At 36.3% G+C, this 23,150-nt stretch overlaps 1 protein-coding gene across 3 annotated transcripts in view; it reads left to right on the top strand.

Moving 5' to 3' along the window:
- The window catches only part of DIAPH2 (diaphanous related formin 2), a 230,455-nt gene that overhangs the window by 33,652 nt on the left and 173,653 nt on the right, over positions 1-23,150 (top strand). For all 3 annotated transcript variants that reach the window (XM_063345690.1, XM_063345689.1, XM_063345688.1), the window contains 9 exons: positions 385-493; positions 3,528-3,638; positions 5,060-5,178; positions 6,133-6,249; positions 6,974-7,092; positions 8,527-8,591; positions 10,443-10,547; positions 13,001-13,603; positions 15,893-16,007. In XM_063345690.1, the coding sequence (XP_063201760.1) occupies positions 385-493; positions 3,528-3,638; positions 5,060-5,178; positions 6,133-6,249; positions 6,974-7,092; positions 8,527-8,591; positions 10,443-10,547; positions 13,001-13,603; positions 15,893-16,007 (1,463 nt within the window). The remainder of the gene's footprint in view (positions 1-384; positions 494-3,527; positions 3,639-5,059; positions 5,179-6,132; positions 6,250-6,973; positions 7,093-8,526; positions 8,592-10,442; positions 10,548-13,000; positions 13,604-15,892; positions 16,008-23,150) is intronic.

The raw sequence follows: 23,150 nt of genomic DNA, 5'->3' as shown, positions 1-23,150 counted from the left end.
CTTGTATGTAATAAATAGATAAAACCATTTTGATTTCTGAAAAGACAGCTTATTAGAATTCCCAGGTGTCAAACATGTCAGCTAGTACCTAATGAACAGTCTTGCATAGGTTTTTTTTTTTTTCTCATTGGTTGCGCCTTAGCTGAATGTCACAATACTTCAGTGATTTATTAATTTTTTTTTAAATTCAACATTAACCATGCAGATATTTTAACACTTGCTTCTTGGCTTGTTTTCAACTTTCTATAGATAACTGTAAATAAACACATTCAAATTCTTTGTCAGTGCACTGAAGTCTGGAGTTGTGTAAATAGTGGGCTGAGTATCTTTAAAATGACAAAGTTGGCTGTGGTATGCTTTTTGACAGTTTATTTTTTCTTTTAGTCTGGACAAGATTTTAGGTGCTATAACAACTGCTGCTGAAAGGCACAATAGGGAACGCTTTTCTCATATTGTTGAAGGACTAGAAAACCATGAATTCTTACAACTGCAGGTGGGTTTACTTTTTTTTTATATGCTTACTAACACTTCAGAAATAATCTAAACTATTAGGAGACTGTGTATTATTTTGTGATCTTTAAATTATTTACCATCAAAATCTTGTGGCGCTATTACTCCAGTGCTCAGTAAAAGACGAAAAATACATAGAAATGGCCTACTGATACTAGGTTTTCTAATTTTTAATGGAGTAAACTGAAAAACTCGCTTTCTTGCCCCCAAAATAGGATTAAAAAGTCTTGAGCCTTACTATAAGGAGATTAATTAGTGATATTCCTTTTTTTGGATGCCAGATGTAATGCTCAGGTAATAAGTCTGTGAAAGCATTTTCTTATCTTTGTCACTGCGTGGTCTTCTTGACCAGGAATTTTGTGTGATTTAATGGACCAATAAAAATCCAGCTCTCAGTCTGTCCTCTGAAATGTTTTAGTTATCGTTACTGGAGATCTGAGGAAGTTGGAGTTTGTGGAGTTGGAGGCACCGCTCCCCGTATATCTTTTGGGTTTAGGGAAGAAGCATGAAAAAGTACTCCTAAATTGCAGTGCTGGTTTAAACGCCCCCTTTCCCTCCAGTCTTGCCCTGCCCAAAACAAACAAAAACTCGGGTACTTACAGCTTTGAACTGATTCTATCAAAGTACTATATTTGTAAAAAGACAGAACAAGTTTGTGTTCTGCTCTTGAAATAAATATTTGACTTTAGTTTAGAGCCAGAACCACAACTGAGCACACACCTGAAGTTTCTTACCATTTGAAGTACTTGTGGCAGGAAGATACTTCATGTATTGTTCACCTTTTTGTAATATTGCCGAATGAAGAAATAGATAAGAATAGATCTTATTGAATTGTTAAGTATTTTGAAGGGTTTTTTCTTTTGTACTATGATTTTCTAAAAACTGCACTCAAAAGTTTTATTTGGCTATGAAGGATTTTGGTAAGTTGTTATCATTCTCCCTGGTAATGACAACTCTTAAATTCTAGCCTACGTCTGGTGAGTTGAATAGTTAACCTTTCTCTTTTCAACAAGAACTGTGCATTCCTTGGTGTGTGTTTGACATAGAATCACAGAATGGTTTGGGTTGGAAGGGACCTTAAAGCCCACCCAGTCCCACACCCCTGCCCTGGGCAGGGACACCTCCCACCAGACCAGGTTGCTCCAAGCCCCGTCCAGCCTGGCCTTGAACCCCTCCAGGGATGGGGCAGCCACAGCTTCTCTGGGCAACCTGGGCCAGGGGCTCACCACCCTCACAGCAAAGAATTTCTTCCTCAGATCTCATCTAAATCTCCCCTCTTCCAGTTTGAAACCATTACGCCTTGTCTTATCATTACACTCCCTGATAGAGTCCCTCCCCAGTGGGAATTCTGTCCATCATCAGCCACTGGTGCATCTCTAGGGATAATCTACTGAGTTTGAAAATTATTTTTGTAAAATAAACTGTCTTCTGTGCTAGTGATCTTTACTGAGCCACGTCCTATGTCACATGTTCATTGCTACTTATGTCTCAGTAGATAGAGATTTTTATTCTCTGTATACACCTAATAGCCCAAGACTTTTGGTGGCTCTTAGAATGCAAATTGGCTGAATATCCTACTAAAGGATGAGTTTGGCTTATTCTCTCTTCATAATACAGTATTTATACAAATTCTGTATTACTAAGGTACCATGGCTGAAAGGCAGGGCAGGTATACCCGCATGGAAGGTATACCTTTTTCCATTATTAAATCATATATATGTCAGCTATAGTTGTATTAACACTGTTTACTGTCAGTAGTTCTTGTTTCAGAGCTGATGAGATAGAGATGTTCAATGAGTTTCTATAAATAACATTCTAATCTTAATAATGCTATCACAAAATAATTCATTTTGAAAAAGTCTCCTACTTTATGACTGTGCTGATTTAAAACAAGCAAACAAAAATAACCACACAACATTCCTGCCCCCTCTCCCCGCCCCGCCCCGGCCTGCCCCGGCCCAAACCTCACTTATACATCAGTAAAGGTACAATTGCAAGTCTCATTAACTTGTTTCTGACAAAATCGTTCTTTACTTGTAATGTATTAGCACAAGTCATTAAGCCAGAGTCTCTTCTGGCAAGAGCAATCATAGCAGATGGCACCTCTTCTCTCTATTAATTTCAGATTGGACATGTACTTTGGCTTGTTAAGTCATGTCATAGTAGTAAAATAACAAGAATCATTCAAGCGAGCATGATGATAGTACATTATTTGAAGATACAGCGGTATAAAGGGAGTGCCTTTGAAAGAGTGTTTTAATAGAAATTTAAGACTCCATAAGGTGTTCCATTAAAACTAAATAGTGAATGTAATTAAAACAGGAAGAGTGCTTTTATCTGACTTTCTTTCTCTGCAGCTACTGATTTTTATTTTATTTTTTTTCCTACTCTAATGCTACTTCTATTTGCAGTTAATGTCTTTTGATATTTCCCTGGAGTCCTATTTCAGTCTTTTAACATGTATCAGCACTTTTGGCATTATGCTATTGTCTACCTGTTTTAAAGTAAATCAATTAAAGTGCACAGCTGTTCAATTAAAGCATTAGCCAGTATTCTAAGACCTCAGGTATTTTGCTGAAGTGCTGTGCAGGAGTAGAAAAGACACCTGGTGGTGTTAATTACTTTGTGCATGGATGTTTTTGGGGTGGTTTTGTTGTTTGTTTTTTCTTTTTTAAATTTTCAATTACTGTAAAAACAGGTTGTTTTCAAATTGGTGAATACTGTGGAGAAAGGAGGAGTTGCAGTGTGGAACTGTAGTGTGGGAAGAACTTTCTGAAATAAAGTATGATCCCCTATGTGATACAATTTTAACATAGCAGAAGCACTCACAATATGAAAACTGAGCAGTATCTGGTGTTGCTTAAATTAGCCAGTGTTGCATGCGTGCTGCATAATAAATAATATTCATCTCTTGACATTTGGTTTTATGGTTTTATAATTAAACTGAAATAGTCAAAGACAATATTTATTTTCATTCTATACATACTAAAAGTTTTTGCCTGTATTTCTGATAACAGGTAGCATGTATGCAGCTCATCAATGCCCTTGTTACGTCTCCAGATGATCTTGATTTCAGGATACACTTGAGAAATGAGTTCTTACGTTGTGGCCTGAAGAAAATACTGCCTGTAAGTCATTTGTGTATAGGAATTGATCGCAGTCAACTGTCTGTGAATGTTGAAGATAAACAAGTTGTTTTACTGAGAGTAGCAGATGTGAAAGACTGGGGGTGGGAAGGTCAGACCTGGGAAGGTCTATCAATCCAAATCTGCTTTTATTCTGCGCAGTTGCAAATTTAGGCTCTCATTAGCTATGTAAACCAGAATGGTAGCTGAAACAAGTCAATATATTAGAAATTAAATTAGCGTAGTCAAATTTAGCATAAAGAGCTCAAAGCACATGCAGGAACTTGAATCTGGCTGTGTAACCAATCTTGGATTGACTTTCTTTGTATCTGCTGTTCCTGTTGTTTCCTGTGAAATCTATTTTTTCTTTAATCTGCCTTCTGAAAATGCATTTGGAGTTTTCAAGGAAAAATCAAATCGGCTCCTTCATTCTCTTTAAGACTGCATATCTTCATGCTGCTGCACAGAAGTATGCCTTTATGGGTAGTTGTGTATAAGTATTTGTGACTTAGAGGTAGACTTATAGCTCTTAACCAAGAAACCATTCTGACTCCTACATCAAGAGTACGTCTGATTAAGTTACTTGGCAGTTTCTCACAAAACATGATACCTGCTTCTATTTGTCTGAAACAGAATTTATACTGCTATAATTTTAAGATATGAAGTTTTGAATCATAAACATCTGCCAGAACTAAAAACCTTCAGTTCTTCGGACATTAAGCTTTGAAGCTCTTACTGGTGTGTGTATGTTAGTTTTTCTTAGGGCATGTATTTAGGTTTTGTATCGTTTCATTTAAAGCATGGAGTGCGTTCACACTAACAGCTTTTGAACTCATTTCCTTTTTTGTGATTTGCCTAGTACGAAGCTAAACATTGCTCTTACCTGTATTAGAGAAATTACTTGTATTTCTTGCAAGAAAAACAAATTTTTCTCTGCTCCGAGTACTAATTTTTATTTTGTTTTTTTTTACTTCTCTTCTAAGTATTACTTAATGTGCTATGGATGTTTTTATGCTATGATCTAGATTAAGTTAATAACAGAAGTTGTAAGCGTATCTTCTTTATGCTTCTTTACGTTTCTTATGTTCACTTTCATTAATATTTTGAAATATCCTTATGCTTTTTTTAAAAAAGAAACTCTGACATTAACAAGCGTAAACTGCTGACTATGTCCCATTAAGAGAACTCAGCTTGATTACAAGGCTTCGTGTTTGTTCTGCAGCCCATACCTGCTACATTTGCTGGCGTTTTGCCTTAATTTTTCTCATCTGTGCAATTATAATAAAAAAACACAGGCACTGAGTTACAGCTTAGTCCTGTTCCAAAGGTTAATGTCTTACATTTTGTCATGATATAATCTTTGAAGGGGGGAATTCTTGCTTTAAAAAAGGGAAAATTAAGATATACTATGCCTTGAAAAATAGGGCTTGAAAGATAAGGAAAATGAAGAGCTTGATATTCAACTGAGAGTGTTTGATGAGAACAAAGAAGAAGACTTAATTGAACTGTCACATCGTCTCAATGATATCAAAGCTGAAATGGAATATCCTTTAGAGAAATGGTGTTACAACTTGTTGCATCGTTTCATAACTTTATTAAACATAAGTTAGAACACTCTACGTGCAGCTTATTTGTCACTGTTGTGTATCTTCCCAGGGACTTTCTCAAGCAGATTTTTTTCCACTTGTTTTTTGTTTAAAAACTTAGAAAATTAGTACTTAAATTTGCACGTCAATGTAAGTCATTGAGAACTGAATTTATTTTTCATAAATAATATTTACTGAGCTAAACTCTGGCTTGTAATACATGAAGATATAAAGTTACACCCATGGAAGATTATAAGTTTGAAGAAAAACGAGTTTTGATGACTAAGATGAAACAAAACTTCCAGTGGGTTCTGAAGCACTGAAGATGTATGCCTTCTCTAGATGTGAAGAAGCAGTAAATTTCAAGTTACTTAAATTCAGAATGGTTGCTTGCAGCTTTTGAAAGAGTAGTAGCTGGTACTTAAGCAGGGGAAGGTAGATGCAATGAAAGAGAGGATTATAAAATCACTAACAAGCGGTGTTCTTGCATTACAGATTGGGGAATTACAGGTGATTTGGTTCTTTAAGAAATAAAAATGATTGTCTAGTGTGTATTTGCCAATAGCCCAGCTCACTTCAGAGTGAAAATGAAAGCTTTGTGTGAAACATGTTTACCAGTTTCTATGGTAATAAGTATGTAGTATGATCTTGCTGAGTAGTAATGAAGTACGTCTTAATTGTTGAACAGGGGACAGTTTCTGTGGATAATCTTACTGGAAAAAGTGTATTTACTAACAACGATAGTAGTGTGGAGTGTTGAAAGGTTTTGCGTCAACAACATGAAGAACAGCTGGGGAACTGGGTTTGAGGTGGGGTGCGTGTTTTGTTTTGTAGTGGGGTGGGGGTTTTGTCCTTTGTTTTAATTTTTGGGTTTTTTTAAGACTTCTCTATTTCCTTAACAATGTTTGAACTGATGTGAATGAAGTATTTCATCTGCTGTACAATATGTTGAAAGATACTTCTTCTGAAAATTATTTCTTGTCAATTCTCCAACATTTCCTTCTCATCAGAAATGATTACTATGTCCGGTAAGCGTCAACTCTCAGGTTTGATTTTTGGAGCGTGTAGGGGAAAGAATAGAAATCATGACCCTGGTAAACTGAGTAGCTCATAATTGTGCATGAATAGTTGTTCTTTAACTGATCTTTTATTTGTCTTTCTGCTCAATGTTAATTGAGATTGATAAATACAATAATGCTTATTTCAAAGACTTGAACCTTATTCTAACACTTTCATCCCAAAATGTGTTAACTCGTTGAGCACTCTTTATTCAAGTTTGATAGCTTCATGACTTCAAAGAACTTGAAAGTTAGTTTCATTACTAATGAAAAAAACTTCCACAGTACCTTCTATCTTGTCTTTTCAGTGTAATTAACTAATTTTATAACTCATTCAATACTGGTACTGTTGCCAGTCATGGAATTCACTGTGTTGGGAATATGCTAAATAATTCTTGCAGCATATATTGAAAATACTAAGGACATTGTTGGTTTTATTCATCATTGTCTGGCAAAGGATAAATGAAAAGCGCACAGTATTTTGTGGAGTCCCGAACTTGGGATATCCTTCTGAGAAACTGACAACAGTGCTTCATTAACTGGAGTACAAATAAGACTCTCAACTTGATCCTTTTACTGGCAATTGTGGAATTCATATATTGGGAGTTAAAGTTTCCCCTTTTTCCCCCTCCAAGTTGCATAAATAAATTATTGTCCATATTCTTATTATCTTGTAAAATGTGTTCTTTGCTAGACCTCAGTATTACAAGATAATAGAAGAATGCGTATCACAGATTGTATTGCACTGTAGTGGCATGGACCCGGATTTCAAATGTAGAGGAAGAATGGACGTGGATTTTACTCATCTTGTTGGTTTGTATACTATAAGCAATTTTATCTTATTTTACTGAAGTGCACTTTTTTTTCTTTATGTGTTTCAGTCTAAACTTAAAACGACTGTGAATTTTTTCATTTTTCTGGAAACATGCATATAAGCTGTTGTGGAGAAGGCCAGACCAAGCTCTGCAGCATTTGATAAAATGACACTGATGAAGTTTACTTCTCCAAATTAGTCTTGACTTATATCTGAATACAATAGTCTTAATAACGAAAAATTACTTGTTCATAAATTCTATGAACTTCAGATCTGTTAAAAATATCAAAATTACGTGAACAGTAATTGTTAGTGGATTTATAATTGTTACATTGTTCATTCTAAGAATATTTTCTTTAATATTTTCCAAGTATTTGAGGTTAGTTTCAAGTAAACTAATCAGTTAAAGCATTGAGGGACTGTGGATGCTGGATGCTCATGTCATGTGAGAAAGAAGCAACTGAATAAATACTGTATCATTGAAATGTCAGTTATCAGCATTTAGAAGCGTTGTTTTATGTTCTTAAGATTGGAGGGATAGACTGTGTTCTTGAAATACAAGGGCATCTGTGGAGTAAATATTTCATAGGAGGAAGTAATTGCTCTTGGACAACACATTCACTTGGGAAAATGTTTGGGGGTTTTTTTTTTGGTGATGTGTCAAAAGGATCAGAGAAAGGATGTTGACTTTAGGGGGTGGAAATTGCTTTCTAAAAGATATCCTACATGTCTAAGAAGTGTGTATTTTCTATTCATTTATGAGTCTAGGAACATGATCCACTTGATCTTACATTAAGATCTTACCTCACCTTGCCTTCCGTTTCCACTGACCTGCTAGTTTTAGGAATAACTGGTTTGTCTCTCCATGCCAATTCCTACCTGTAAAATACAGTTACTTGTGTTACCTCACTTACAAAACCTTTAGAGTTTTACACTGCATGAGAATTCATTAGAAGTGTGTTATACCTTTGAGTGAGGATTCCCAGTCTGTCCAAAGTCTCCTTATCTACAAAATAATTTTACTGAAATAAAGAAATGCTTGGTTTCGGATTCCTAGTCCGGAAAGGCAGCTTTCTGATTTGAAAGCTCAGAAGTAATTATTACTTCATATTAATGGAAAAATCCTCTTTTCTTATTTAGTTGTAGATTTATATAAAAGAGAAGGGCGTGCAAACTCAGATCTGTCAGAGACAGAACTATGACGATTCATTTTCAACTTTCGTGGTCACGTCTCCTCACGGCTTCTTTAAATTTACAGATTTTGCTCATCAAAATAATCCACCAAATGTTTGGTCAGATCAACCTAGTAGTTCATTGTGGTTTTTGTCAGTTGCTTTGTGTCATGGGCTCATAGGGTAATTATGGTTGGAAGGCACATCAAAGCTGTGATATGTTTTACCTGACTTCTGTGTGGTGTATTATTTAAATTCTAGATTCATGTGTGGACAAAGCAAAAGTAGAAGAGAGTGAAAAGAAAGCAGCAGAATTTTCCAGAAAGGTAAGCCCTAATCATCACTCTTTTTAAGGTATTTTTAAGGTTCCTTTTTAAGGAACAGAAGCCTGACAGAAACACGGTAGGCTTGTTTCACGGTAGAAACCTAGTGGAAAGGGGGAAATAGTGTATCTTGCAGGGAGGATGTTCTTTCACGTTTAATATCTGGGTGGGTTTGGGGGTTTTTTTGTGTGTGTGCGTGGCTCAGATTCAGCTTGCTCTGAATTCAAAAGCCGATGAGTAGTGTTAGCTGGACGTATCTTCAGTTGTATCCTCTGCTGTAGAAAACTGATGGGAAAAATTCCACTGGTTGCTATTTTGTCCTGAAATACTTAGTCGTAGTTAAATACCTAAAGTGCTAGTATATACTTAAAAAAAAAAACAACCCCAAAGCCCAAAACAACAAAAAAAACAAAATAGCGGGGGGAAATGTTGTAACTCTTCACCTAGCTTTGGTTTAGAACCTGAAGAAACTTATTGAAAAGCAGTGTCACTCAGTGTTTGAAAAAGCATCAACTCCTTAGGCACAAGAGATGCTAATGTTAAAATACTGCTTTATTTCCTTGTAATGTCCACGAATAACTTATTATGTTATGAGGATGAGTAATTTACTTCCTTTTTATTCACATTTGGGAACCTGTTTTGCAACCAGTTTTATTCTTCTGATCCAGTTCTCTTTTATTAGGAACTTGGAAACTAAGTCCTATTTTGGTCATGGGCAGTTCTCTTTTATTACTAGATACAGGAGGGGTTAGACATTTAAAGTGATTTCTGTATGAAGAATTGCAGCTCAGTATATTTCTTGTAAGAAAATTTTTGGGCATGTTTCTAAAGAAACTGATGCTTATCGTTCTGCTTTATCGCTATTGGTGTTTGTGCTGAAAATATTTTCATACAACATATTTTCTCAAGTTACTTAAATTCCTGTTTCCTAGATTATGTTAATGGTACTTTGTTAATTTCAGCTCATCATATCCAACATATGAAATGCTTAATGTACTATATTAGCTGCAATATACTGAAATTCATAACCATGTTGTTGTGTATTAAAAAGCATTCAATATTGAGATTTTTTGCTGGAGGGGTCCAAGAAGCCTTTTTACGGGCCAAAAGGCAGTACACGTTCTTGAACGTGATGATTACAAATTTCAGATGAAGGGTTGCATGAAGTCATTAGCTTTTCTCTCGTCGATGTTAAATGTGGAAGCGTTTAAAAAAGCAAATTGTTGTGATGCTTCCTTGGCAGAGTTATTTATCATAATGTACTTTGTTAGTGGCAGTCAACACATGCTCTTCCTAGTGATAAGTTGTTTTGTCCTGTGGAAGAATGAATAACAGAAGCTTTTAAAGATGCTAATAATATCTGAAGCCTAGCAAACTGCAGCAGGATGAAAATACACAGCAAATTTCTCACAACCATGTTGTAAACTGGACTTGTGTTTTATATGGAGACATGAAGACTAAAGGGATCACCGACTTATTTGGCTACCTCCTTTCTTACGTTACTTTACGGATCGTACTGCTGAAGCTGCACACATCTCTCTTCAGATTTAAGCTTGCTGTATGGGATACATACTTGAATTTAGTTTGAGAAGTCTGCAAGGTTCTGTTGAGGGGGGGAAACTCATTGAACTTACAGCTTTACTAAGCAGGATCTGAGTGGTTCTGTATCACTGACTTACTGATGGAAGAAATTACATGGTACTAGAACAACACATACTGGAAAAATACTTTTTTTTTTAAGCTAAAAGTGCATCTATTGCACTAGTTGTGATATTGTTCAAAGAGTTCCTGAAAATATAATATCTAGTGTGGACATAAATGGACAAACACTTCTATATTGGTTAATCATTACAGTTTGATGAAGAGTTCACAGCTCGACAAGAGGCACAAGCGGAGCTTCAGAAACGAGAAGAGAAAATCAAAGAACTTGAAACAGAAATCAAGCAGCTTCGAACCCAGGTAATAAAACTAAATCACACTAAGTTCTACAGTTGAGTTGAATTTTTTTTTTTTAAAGAATTGAAAAGAAATTGCCCTGGAGTATAGTGTCTCTGTGGAGTTTGAAATGTACGTTATAGTTGTATTGATTTGTTTTTAAGCCGGCATAAACTACTAAGGATCATTAATGGAGGTAACATTTTTCAAATAGTAGTATATTCAACACCTATCACAGATATTTGCTTTATTGAGGAAAAAAATTCCTTAGGCTGTGAAATGTTTGAGTCCAGCCTGCCTTCTTTTTTTCCAAGTATTTGTTTATGCTTTAACATTGCTACTTCTATATGTTTTGGAGAAAGTGTTCGTTTTGGAAGGATTTATACTTAAATTGCAAAGGTGGAAGTCATAACAGCTGTGCATACCTTTCAGCATGTGCATGCAACTGATAACATCAATATTTTTTTTGAACTCTGGCTATTAGAGTGTAGCCACTTCTAAAATTAATGAAGCCACTAGCTTTATGTAGTCTTATAGGTAAATATAACAAAAAATGCAAGACCTTATGGAAAGGGAAGGTGATGCTTAGTTTTAGCAAAGGTGATTTTTCTTGCATTCATTTCCTCATAAATTTTGCTCACAAGCACCAAAACTGTATCTCCAAGTGGTCTGTCCAGGAACACTTGTGAAGCAGAGAGGATAAGAAACGCTGCCTGTCGAGCCTTCGCAACATCTCTTGGGTTCCTCCTGTTCAATGACAATGAACTGGGTTTTAGAAAGGTCTTTTATACCCTTTAGGAACTAACAGATACTATGGTTTGATTTTTATGCCTCAGCCTGGCTTATTTTGTACTCCTTCAGTGCTAGGCAAGGTTTACCTGTTGCCTTCTTTCCTAAACGTGGATCTCTTAATGCCTATGATCTCACTTCCTATTTGGATACTAAGAGGAAGACTAGCATGTGATGTTCTATAACCTGGTTGCCATCATCCTGCTTTCAGAATGCTGGTCTTCTGCTGGCAAGTTGTCTGTGCTATAGACTTATCAGAGCACAGGCCTCCTCATCTCAATGTAAGCACGTTACGCTGCATTTAACAGCTGGATTGCTGTTCGTCGTTGTTGTGTTCTTTGCTATCGATACAAGTCGTCGTTGTAACCTGTGGTGTCTTGTCATTTCTTGTTCTGTTTTCACACACAGACACTTCTGTTCATACTTCGTTCTTACCAATTTTACTGTTTGTTACAAATATCTACAAGACAACGTTACACTGCAATTTGACAGTCTGTTTTAATGAGTTCTCCACCAGTTGTCGCATTACAATTTGTGTAGTAGTTCATGGGACAAGGAAACACGTGCCTTATGCAAAGCAAAAAAAATTATTTTTAGTCTAATTATTAATCCTGTTAGATCGATTTTAACACAGTTCAGGTTATGCAGACATTACAGCTCATTCACAATAATGGTACCATTAAGTGTTACGCATTAACTTTCTAGTATCCGTGCCTTTTTTCTCTAGTGTTATGCACCCCATAAAATATATGGTGGCACGTATTTTTAGGTGCACTCAGATTTTTCTCAGCTTGATTTTTTTTTTTTAACAAATTTGCTGACTTTAAACTAGAAACAATAAATAATCGTGTAGGGAAATAGTATGAAAATTAGATTAAATGAACAGCCTATATTACATAATAATTTTGTAATAAAAAAATAGTAGAGGAAGTAGACTATGAGCTCGTATGGTGGTTTGTGCATAGCTTCCGATGCTGCTTTTTAACAGATAGTCTTGAAGGACAAAAGTCTGTGAGGAATTCGTACTAGGCTAGGATCACATTATCACTACAGAAGCCTCTCTGATGGTTTAACGTATTGCCGTTTCTCTTCATTGTTCCTTTTGCAGCTTATTAGAATTGACGTTGCAATTGCTCTTTCTTCCTATCACTGCAGAAACAACTGCAGACAGATTTAAAAGAAAGCATGATTTGGTTTTTAAATTCTTTTCCCTCCAAACAAGATGTCAGGACAGTAACAAACAACTGTGGTCCCGTAACCTCTTGCACTGCAATAGCCATTTCAGTGATTTTCTGTGGCAAATTTTCCACCAGCAAATTAGTGTTGTTAAAATGCAGCGTGGTTATTACCATCTCTGGTGCCCCAGCTTGCCAGGATAGCCTAAGTGGGATAAATGTTTTGTGCATTGGTAAGAAATAAAATGCTGTCCTGTTCACTTAAATGTTACTGCTACTATTAAATTTTCTTTAAAATGGAAACAATTTGTTTTTATAAAAACGCTAGGTTATTCAGTTTACTTGGCAGTTTTATGGAACGTGGCATAATCTATTGTTATTGCTTCTCATTTAAATAGGAGAATGCTTGCATTTCTCACTTTTTTGAGGTACAGTTGACTACAAGGCATCCTAGTTGGTTCAATTTCATATTAAAATTCCTCCCCGATGAAAAGAATTCCCTTTATATTTCAGGGTCCAGTCCTGACAGGTCAACAGACAGAAGCAGCACCATTACCTTCAACCCTACCGAGTGAGAATGCGCCACCACCTCCACCACCTCCGCTACCTGGTGGAGCAATACCTCCTCCTCCCCCACCACCTCCGCTACCTGGTGGAGCAATACCTCCTCCTCCCCCTCCTCCTCCACTGCCTGGTGGAGCAATCCCTCCTCCTCCCCCTCCTCCTCCACTGCCTGGTGGAGCGATACCTCCTCCTCCTCCGCTACCTGGTGGAGCAATCCCTCCACCACCTCCCCTGCCTGGTGGAGCAGCACCACCTCCTCCTCCTCCGCTACCTGGTGGAGCAATCCCTCCACCACCTCCCCTGCCTGGTGGAGCAGCACCGCCGCCACCTCCTCCTCTGCCTGGTGGAGCAGGACCACCTCCACCACCTCCGCTACCTGGTGGAGCAGCACCACCTCCTCCACCACCGCCTTTTGGTGGGCCTCCAATGCCACCACCTCTGGGAGGTGTTCCTTTTGCTCCCTTTCCGGTGATACCAGCGTTACCACATGGGATGAAGGAGAAGAAAAAGTATAAGTTGGAAGTCACAATGAAGAGGATCAACTGGTCAAAGGTATTATGATGTTTGTTTTTATTCCCATTGATAAAAAGTGGCTTTTGAGGAAAGAGATGATGTGAATAAATGTTAACTTTAATGCTTCTGAATTTAAAAGGAATCATATAGTCCTGCTGTTTTCTTAAAAGGTCTGTGCAAAATACCTTTAACCTCCTGCCAGCCACACCAATATAGTCTATATTTTAGAAGAAAGAATGGACTGTTTTAAGTAGCTTAGTTGTATTATTAAAAAGAAACAAGAATGTAGGAGTTTTCATACTGGAAAAGATGCTCATGTATTACTTTGAGGAATATGGCATTACCCAGTGTTGGAATTCAGAGATTTGGGGTTGTTTTTTTTTTCCTTTGAAATTCATCTGGCCGTATAAAAATCCCTTTAGTTCATGTACTCATATGAATCATATGAATTATGCAATTTTGTAACCTTTAAACCCCTTTTATATATATAGAAAAATAATTACTTCCTCACCTATGAAATGTTTATTATCTGTTGAAGATATTTTACCACTGAATGTTGTTGTCATCGTTCTGTTGAGAAGATTACTCTCTTCAAAGATTCTATCGTACAATTTTCTGAATTTTTTTTTTAAAACTGTTTTTCCTCCTTTTGAAATGGAGCTCTAATGTTTTAGAAATGCATTTCCACCTGGGCTTCTAAGAAAATGTTTTTTGACTATTATTGCAGTTAGTTTCCCTTACGATCTTTTACTTCCTAATTTTTATATTAAGCCCTTGTATCTGTTTGGGTATTTCCGTCTGGACTTTTTTTTTCCTTATGGAATACAGGTTTCACCACAAATTGATATTTTGCCAATTTTCTTAAGGGGGAGAAGAAAATTTGTGTGCCATTGGCAATATTGTTCTCTCTTGAAGTTGCTGCTCATCTTTGGCTCCCCACTGCTTTGTCTGATAAATGAATTGTAGGAGAGAAACTATCTTAACCATTTTCATTTATTTAGGCATCTCACTTAAGGAAGAATTCCTGCCATACGTGTAACTTATCCTTTCTGCACTCAGTAGTCCTTGTTAAGTAACACCTGATTCTAGAGTCAGTTGCACTAGTTCTGTAACTGACTACTATCCTGTAAACATACAGAAAAATAAGCTTTGTAGTTTATAGTACATATTTGTCATTGCATCCAGTTTCATTGTAATCAATTATGTTCATGTGTTTGTAGAAATAGTTCATAAAGTGTACATCTGAACACTGTGTGACAGTGGAAGGTAACTGGAGATGGACACTTTGCTTAAGTGCTCTGGGAGGAGGGCCAAAGATCTCCGGAGTACTGAAAAAGAGGAAAGTCTGTTTGATCACCGCTTTTAAGGAGACATCATTTTGGGGAATAAAATTCTTATTGTTTGATTTAGTGCCTTTTGCTGTAACTGTCTTCGCCATTAGTGTTGGTTTGAAGTAGTTTTTAAAAATGTCCTACTGCAGCTGGTGGTAAAGCAGCTACACATTGAGGGATTGATCGTATGGCAAAAGGTGGAGGACCAACGTGTTGCAGTGAAATCCCAGTGAGGTTTACAAGTGTGGTATTGATAAAGTTCCTGCATATCATGTTAAACAGCCCTTGAAAATTAATTGGTGTTTAAGCAAACTTGTCAGCAAGAATTGATAAGACTTTAAAAACTGGAGGAGGAATGTATTTTGAAAAGAAAATAGCTGTTCTAAATTATACATGGAGAGTAAAATTGGCTTTCAGCTTCTATATTGCAGAGTACTTTCTTCCTCTTAATCTAGCCAGTTTGATGTAAGGTACTGTAATGAAATCTGTGTTTACATTTGAAAAAGGTAAACAATTAAACAAAAAAGTATAACATTATTTCTGATACTTAAAAAGATAATTCTTCCTACAGACTTAATATCGAGTCACTGAAGGGTCCACGTTGAGGTATTGTGGGCAGATAAGATATTCCCTCCTGTGGCAGTGGAAGAAAGACTATTCCTTCTACAGTTCTCGAGTAGCAGGGATGCGTACCAGTGGTGAAGAATTTGGGAACTGTCTAGAAAGTAATCAAGAGAAAGCTAGAACACTTTCAAACCTAGATGCTAATATGTTATCAACTTGTTGAATGGGGGAAATATAATAAAAATCATTGTGTAGATAGAGGACAGTTCATCTGATTGTGTTTTGTTTAAGAAGCATCTTTAAGACAACGTAATACCTGGAACATTGCTGAACTTAATTCAGTCCGATTATCACAGAAGTCTAGTAGCATCGGCTTTAACCTGATTATCGAAAATACTAGTTAATAACTTTGGAAATGCCATTTTTGTTTCAGATTGAGCCTCAAGAGATAGCAGAAAACAGCTTTTGGGTAAAAGCTGAAGAAGATAAATTTGAAAACCCAGAACTGTTTGCAAAATTGGCGGTTACTTTTGGAACACAAATGAAAGGTACATTTCTCTTTTACTTTGTATTATACTTTTATTAAGTTTAAAACTGCAATGACAGTGTCTTTTATGCTTTGTGCAATACCATGGAATTCATAGAATGGGTTTATAGCAGGAAGATGATTTAAAATGTATGTTTTTACTAAGCGTAGCAGTCTATTACAATAATTGCTCCTCCCTCACTGTACAGCGTGAGGGGAGGAACAGTTTATAATAATACCTCTCTAAAAGTGCAAGGTATGTTGCAGACAGATGTGAATTTTCTTCAAATTAAATTATAATTAAATTTTAAATCTAATCCTAAAATAATGCTCATCTGCATTAATATTCTTAGCTGCAGGAACTGTAAGTTGTCAGGTTCTTTTAGATATTCCACACATGGAGGGTTTGATGTGTAACAAAAACATACTTGCTTGTATCACTCTGCTAAATCAAAATCCTCTACAAGTACTAGTCAGACTTAGAATGTAGCAATTGCAATATACAGTTGAATCACAAAATTACAACTTTATACTCTGCCTGCTGTCATGATTCTGGTATATGTAGATTGAAACCATCGTTCTTTCCAGAGTTCTTGTGTTTGTGTTGTTAGTCTTTGCTTTCACTTTTTTTTTAATACTATACGCAGCTGTCACTTAAGAAAAAAAGCCTTTACATATACTCCTTTAATCAATATTTAAATTTGTGTTGTGTAATCTAAGAAGCATCCTCCCCGCAAAGTTATATACAGTTAAACTGCATTGTAACTGCCATTAGTGAAGGATGTAACTTAGTTGTCAAAGGGTTAAATGTGAGTGCACGCTCTTTGAACTGTTTGCATAATAACATGGTAAAGTGTCAGACAGTCTACTGATGTTTGTTCAAACACAGTGTGAAATGAGTTGGTTTGGCTACTAGAGAGAACAATAAAGTAAGACTAAAAACCGTGCTGGAGATTTCTGCCCAGTGTAAGTGAGGCTGCTCAGTATGTCATGTCAATAGCTCTCCTGCTCTTGGTTTTAGATGAAAAAAATCATTAATTTCTCAAACACTTAATTCCTTCAGTTGGAGATATGATAGTAATATTTTTATCTTGAGTTGGCAATGCAGCTACTAACAACTGAGTATCGGTTATGATTTTGATACTTTAATACCATCCTCAGCTCTTCATGACTTACAGATGGTCTTTGAGTACTTCTGAAGCTGCACACAGCCTCTTCAAGCCTTTTCGCTATTATCCGTGCTTAATGGTCAATTGATAAGTGTTTCATATGTGGCCATTTACCAGTAATTTGTTTCAGGTATTGAAAAGAAGCAAGTACTGCTGAAGTACGGTTCAATAACTTGGGAACTAATGGGGAAGTCCAAGCAGCGGCAGATACTGAAAGAATGCATTCCTTATCTAGCTACAAATCTTTTGTCCATTTATCAACCAGTTAGAATACGACATACTTCAGGGATGCGCAGTTCTTGAAGGTGGATGGAGTCAGATCTATCAAGTGTTCATAGGCCAAATCTGAATAAGCAAACACACACATGGGATTTTGAAGTGAATATGTGTACTGACTGTAAGCAGTTTTGTGCTGCTGTTTTTTTAAATTTTAACTTTTTGGCTTTGAGAATTAACAATTCATGTGATGCTTTGTATTTTAACCACAGGGAGTCTTCTATTTTAATTCAAACCACTAGAATGCTCTGATGTCTATGACTTCAAAATTAAGTTGTATTGCATGTAGAAGTTTGTGGTATCCTGACCGTTGTCTGAATTTCAGGAATAAGAACTGCGGTTTATACTAATATGGAGTTTGAAAAGTTAACTCAGGTTAAGGAAGGTCTCTCAGAGGACCATAACTTTTCTGAACTATTTCTTGAGTAGATTCCTTGAGTTATTTCTGAATGTCTTTTGAAACCCCTTCAAAGAGTTAGTCATAGCTGTGTTGTTCATAAGGTAAATATACAGTTCTTTCACTCAGAGCTCTTGCTCTTTTCGGTAGTCACTGAATCTGAGCCATTAGTATTCTGCTTTTACAGTGCTTCCCACTTTCTGCTCTAAATGTTCAGATATTACATGCAGTAGTACAAAAGCATCATCTGCAGTAATTGAGCACTTCTTTCTGTACCGAAGTTTGATAGACTCTTGGCTCATAGCATTGCACTGAGGGTAGAATGATGTGGAGTTCATCACTGGTTTTCGTGTGACAGTGAGACAGGAAAACCTTTAAGGGAAAGAACCTCTAGCAGCAGATAACGCTTACAATGGAATGAGACCCTTCTTAATGAAAACAACAAAGCTTCTGCCTGGAGCTGAATTCTTTCATCAAAAATCTGAAGAAATGTTTCTGAATTCCCGAAAAGCTTCTTCATTAAAAATGCTGAAAAAAAACCCTCTTCAAATTTTGACATAGCTGTCGGTTTCATGTGAGAAGAAATTCTTGTTGACATAGTTGCACAGTTCCAAAACTACGAACAGCAGAAATTCTCCAAATAGCTTACTGTAGTGATAGCCTTGCAGATATTTTTCCTGTTCTTCCTTATGTTGTCCTCAGTTAATGGCTGTAGAAAATAACATGCCGTAACAAAGGATGGGAAGACTGTTAAAAATGCAGCTACTTATTACCCAGGACATTAAAACCTGATTTGGCTGACTAGTAGAGAAAGTCAGTGTTGTCTGTCTTTGAGTTCAAGTTTTTCTTAAAACTTGAAAATCTACTACAAAGCAAGAGTCTCAGAGCATTTAGTTGCAGCACAGGCTTAAATAACTGCATTCCACAAGCAGCTCTTTTCTGCAACTGCTATCTGCAAAGGGAAATATTAAATGATATTTGCCATTCTTCCTTACCTTTTGCCTTAACAGCCACAGGCAGCTCATTAATCCCCAAAATACTTATTTCAGGCATAATCTAGGATCAAATTTCTCTTCTGCTGTAGTCCCATTTCTTGGTGTGGTCTCCTAATATCTTAAAGGAGAATGATAGAAAGACAAATAGAAGTGTATTTTATATTCTCTGGAGGGTGCAGTCAGCATGTAAAACAAATAAACGGATGAGTGGAAGAAAACTGACAATTGCCAAAAGCAATTTTGATGACTTAGTGTTTACTATCTTGTATTTCATGTCATTTTGGAATGCCAGTGGGAATAGTAACTGAATTAAAACAAATGATAGTATACACACTTAAAAATTCGTAATTCCATGTAGGTTGCAGCACTCAACTTTGATTAAACCTCTGAATTCTATTCATGATTCTCTGGCACAGTGAAAATGAAACTTCGAGGTTTTTTCTCATTCAACGTAGCATTGTTTTAAGGTACTGGTACCCCCAAGAATAACTTAATGTTGGTTGTCACTAAACTATGTGCTGCATTGCTATCTGAGTACTGCCTGTTTTCAAGCAAGAGTATTTACCGGCCACCAAAAGGTGGGGTGAGGGGTAAAGTAATAATAAGACACTTCTGAAGCACAATTTCATAGTTTTCATTAACTAAGGAATTATTCCATTCATCAATTATCTGCTTGTAAAACATAAGAATGTTCAACCACAGAGCACCAGGAACAAAAAGGAATGTTCCCTGGCTGGTAAAAATAATTTTACTTCTAATATACTTAGATCCAAACTTTCTTTTAAAAAGTATGCATAAGGTTAAATCTTTACTTGCTACTGTAACGTTAAATATTTAATACTGGTGCCACACGAATATGTTGGGCATCAGTATTATGGCTGTACCACCCTGGGAACACCCAACCTCGTCTGAGCTCAGAAGCTAAGCGGGGTCGGGCCTGGTTACTGCTTGGATGGGAGACTGCCTGTGGTAGTCTTTTGATGCTTGGACTCCATGATCTTAAAGTTCCCTTCCAACCCAGACGATTCTATGTGAAAAGTATTCAGTTAAGTTCAAATCAGTAGTAACAGTCAAACTGCAGTATTTGGTCTATGAATTCAGTTATGGGTTATTATGGTGCACAGTTATGAAAACATCTGCTGCACAGGGAGCAATGGAAACATTAAAAAGTATTCCCTTTCAAACTTTATAGGATTTTGAGATCTTGGGGTTTGAACTAAGTTAACCGAGATCTAATTATCACTGTCTCAGTACAGCCTGGAACTACTTTCTCCATTTTTCTTCAAGAGAAATAGAGATGGTTTGAATATCTTTTAAGGGCCTCCGATGAATGGACTTCAGGGCTTCAAATTTTCATTGATTGAAGGTCTTAGATGAGTGTTTTGAGCTTGGAATTGTGCTTCCAGGTGCAGAGATGGAAACAATTATTATAGTCTCACAGACCATGTTGGCAAGTAGATGATATTCCAATGAATGGGCAACTGTGGTGGTCGTTAATGAATTGAGTAGTATTAAGATGGGGGACAGTTATTGCATTGTGGTGGCAATGGAACACAGAGGGGCATATTTCCTTGTGTAGCTGCACAGAGCAAGGAGTAAAGATAGTATGTTTGTAAAGAGTTTCCAACCAGTTACTTGTTTTCTTTTGACCTGGTTAATTCTAAGAGAGAATCTGGTATCATCCAGGATCTTATTTTGTGAATCATGTTTTGCTTAGAAGTGAAAGCAGTGATTTTGTTGGTGAAAACATGCATCATCCTTTTACAGTTTTTGTCATGACTTGAAAATTTCAGGCTCAGTAGTATTTGGTTTGCAAAATAATCTTATCATGGATTGATTGGTGTTTTGATATTTAAATAGCAAGAGGAAGGAATTCTATTGAGGTATTGTTAGCTCAACATTATCTTCTTACTTTTAAAAGAGTTAAATCTTACCTGCAAACAACGCTCTCTTCAGGCAAGTTTTTTTAAAAAAGGAGGATAAACTTTACGTAGTGAGGTTTTTTCTTTTTAGAACTTGTGTGATCAATTTTAAGCTTTGTGTGATCACATAAATGTTTTCTCAATTGGAAAAAAAAAAGTCCTTTCCAGTTTATGGAGTATAAATGAAATGTAAAATAAAAGCAGGAATCCTCCATAGCTGGATGACTTAGTATGAACCCTGCAGTATTTCTTAAGAACTGAGGAGAGGAGATCCAAGCGATGAGATAAATGCACCTTGTCCTTGTGAGTCTATTATGTGATCTTAAGTAATTAATTTTCTGTTAATACAGTGAAATAATGAGGTGCGTTGTCAACTAAGAATGCCTTCTTGTTGATGTCTCGGGCTATGGCTTGTTGGGGGGGTGTGTATTTGTATTTCTGTACATGTCTTAAAAAAAAATCTCCAACTAGAATGAAGTGTTTAAGATGCTAATGTTCTTGGCAAGAAACCTACTCAGTGTCAAATCTTTCAAATCATTTAAGCAGGTCATATTATGTTGTGCAGCTAGAACATTCTTTTCCTAAATTTTGCTTTCGTCCCTTGACTGACATCAAATTATATTTTTGGCTACCGGTATAAGGGAAAAGGCAGCCATCGGCAGCAGCAGCGTGATGTCTGCTGTGCTTTGTGGAATATGATCTCAAAACCTCCTTATGTTGGTGTTTCATTTTGTGCATGTTAAATACGTATATAATTGTATGATGAAGTGTCTTGTAGCAGGTAAAAGTAAAGGATGAAAATGTTACGGCTCTGTAGATAAGCGGTGATACATCATATGCTTTCAGCCTCAGATAACTTTGTAATAATGTGACAATGCTCGGTGTATCTGGCCTGCTGCTATCAAAATCACTTTTCACTGTTTGATTGATAGTCTAATTGCAAAACACTACAAAGCAAGTTAATGCCTTCTCCCTAAAGGATCATGTTAATTTCTGGCTCTTGTAATTTAGGTTGTGTATTTTGCCAGTCAAGAATGATAGTGGTGCTCTGAAGAAATTAATTATGTGTACAGTAGATCTGTAAAGGTAGTAATTAGTACATAATAGTCTGTAACTATTGGGATTGTTCCAGCACAGAATTCATTATCCATCCAACTTACCTCAAGGGAAAACTTCTCGATCAAGCTTCTGTTGCTTCTTTTATGATTAGACTTTTAAAATACAATTCAACAATCATTTTGATACGATTTTAAAATTGAAGTAAGGTTTTAATGGCTGAGCTGTATTTTTTACATTGCAGGAGTTTGAGTGAGAAAGGACAAGAGAAAATACAAACTTGCGTGTAAACTGCAATTGAACAAAACATGAACAAAATATTCAGTTTTTTATTTTTATATGTGTAATGTAATAATATAGATGTAATATAAAATATATTAAATACCTTATTTTAGTATGGTCTTGTTTCAGTAATTACAATATGAAAACCTGGGTGGCTGTCCAGTCCTACCTGTGATATCTCCCTCCATGAACAACTTTTAGGGCTCATCTGTAGCTCAGTTTTAAAATGTTAGTAATAATGAAAAATCAGTAAAACGTTGATAGGATTAACTAAAATTTAGTTTTAACTTGTTCATGTTTTGGGTCAGTGCCAGGATTTTAGTATCTAAATGTGTTTTGTTGGTTGAGGAGGAAGAAGGTTGAAATAGGTAACTGAAAGCAGTATGAAAGGGTGGGTGTAAAAGTTTAAGAGCGAGCATAACAAACATACCAAAAAAAGCTGAAGAACGGTCCAGGGAGACAACATTGCTTCTGAGGAAGATACAACATATGACATGAGGAGGTTAAGAAAAAGGTGATGTTTAAATAAGACTAGCTACAGTGATGATATCAACATCCTCTTTTGTCAACATCATTAATACTCCTTATTTGGAGGTGATAAATAGTTTCTTTTTTAGGCTATAAAGTTCAGACTATAAACAGTGCAGGAAACTGTACTTATGCAGAAGTGTAAGCAGATAACAATGCTTGTCCAAATGAGTTTATTGTAAACATTATAAGGTAAATGTTCTTTTAAAATTTGTCAGAACTAGTGAGGGCACTGGTTCTAAAAATAGTTGAAGGTGGAATTGTGGCTATTACTGTATGTAGGTGGTTGATAGATGGATGCAGGTGTTGCATTCAATGTTTTCCTGAATAGAAAGTATACAAATCTTATATGGAGAGGTCAACACTTATTTGTACTTTAATGAAGTGTTAGGTCTAATCAAAATACAACAAACACGCACCATTATTCCAGTTATGTTGATATTAATACTCAAATAAACTTATCCACCCCTTCTTTATTCTGACGTTATACTCACCCATCCTATGTCCCCCTGAAGAGTGGAGCTCAAATGGTATTGCAAC

This window comes from Chroicocephalus ridibundus, chromosome 9 (genome assembly GCF_963924245.1).
Source record: "Chroicocephalus ridibundus chromosome 9, bChrRid1.1, whole genome shotgun sequence".
NCBI lineage: Eukaryota > Metazoa > Chordata > Aves > Charadriiformes > Laridae > Chroicocephalus > Chroicocephalus ridibundus.
The sequence above is the reverse complement of the archived record's forward strand: the minus strand, read 5'-3'. Positions and strand labels throughout refer to the sequence as shown.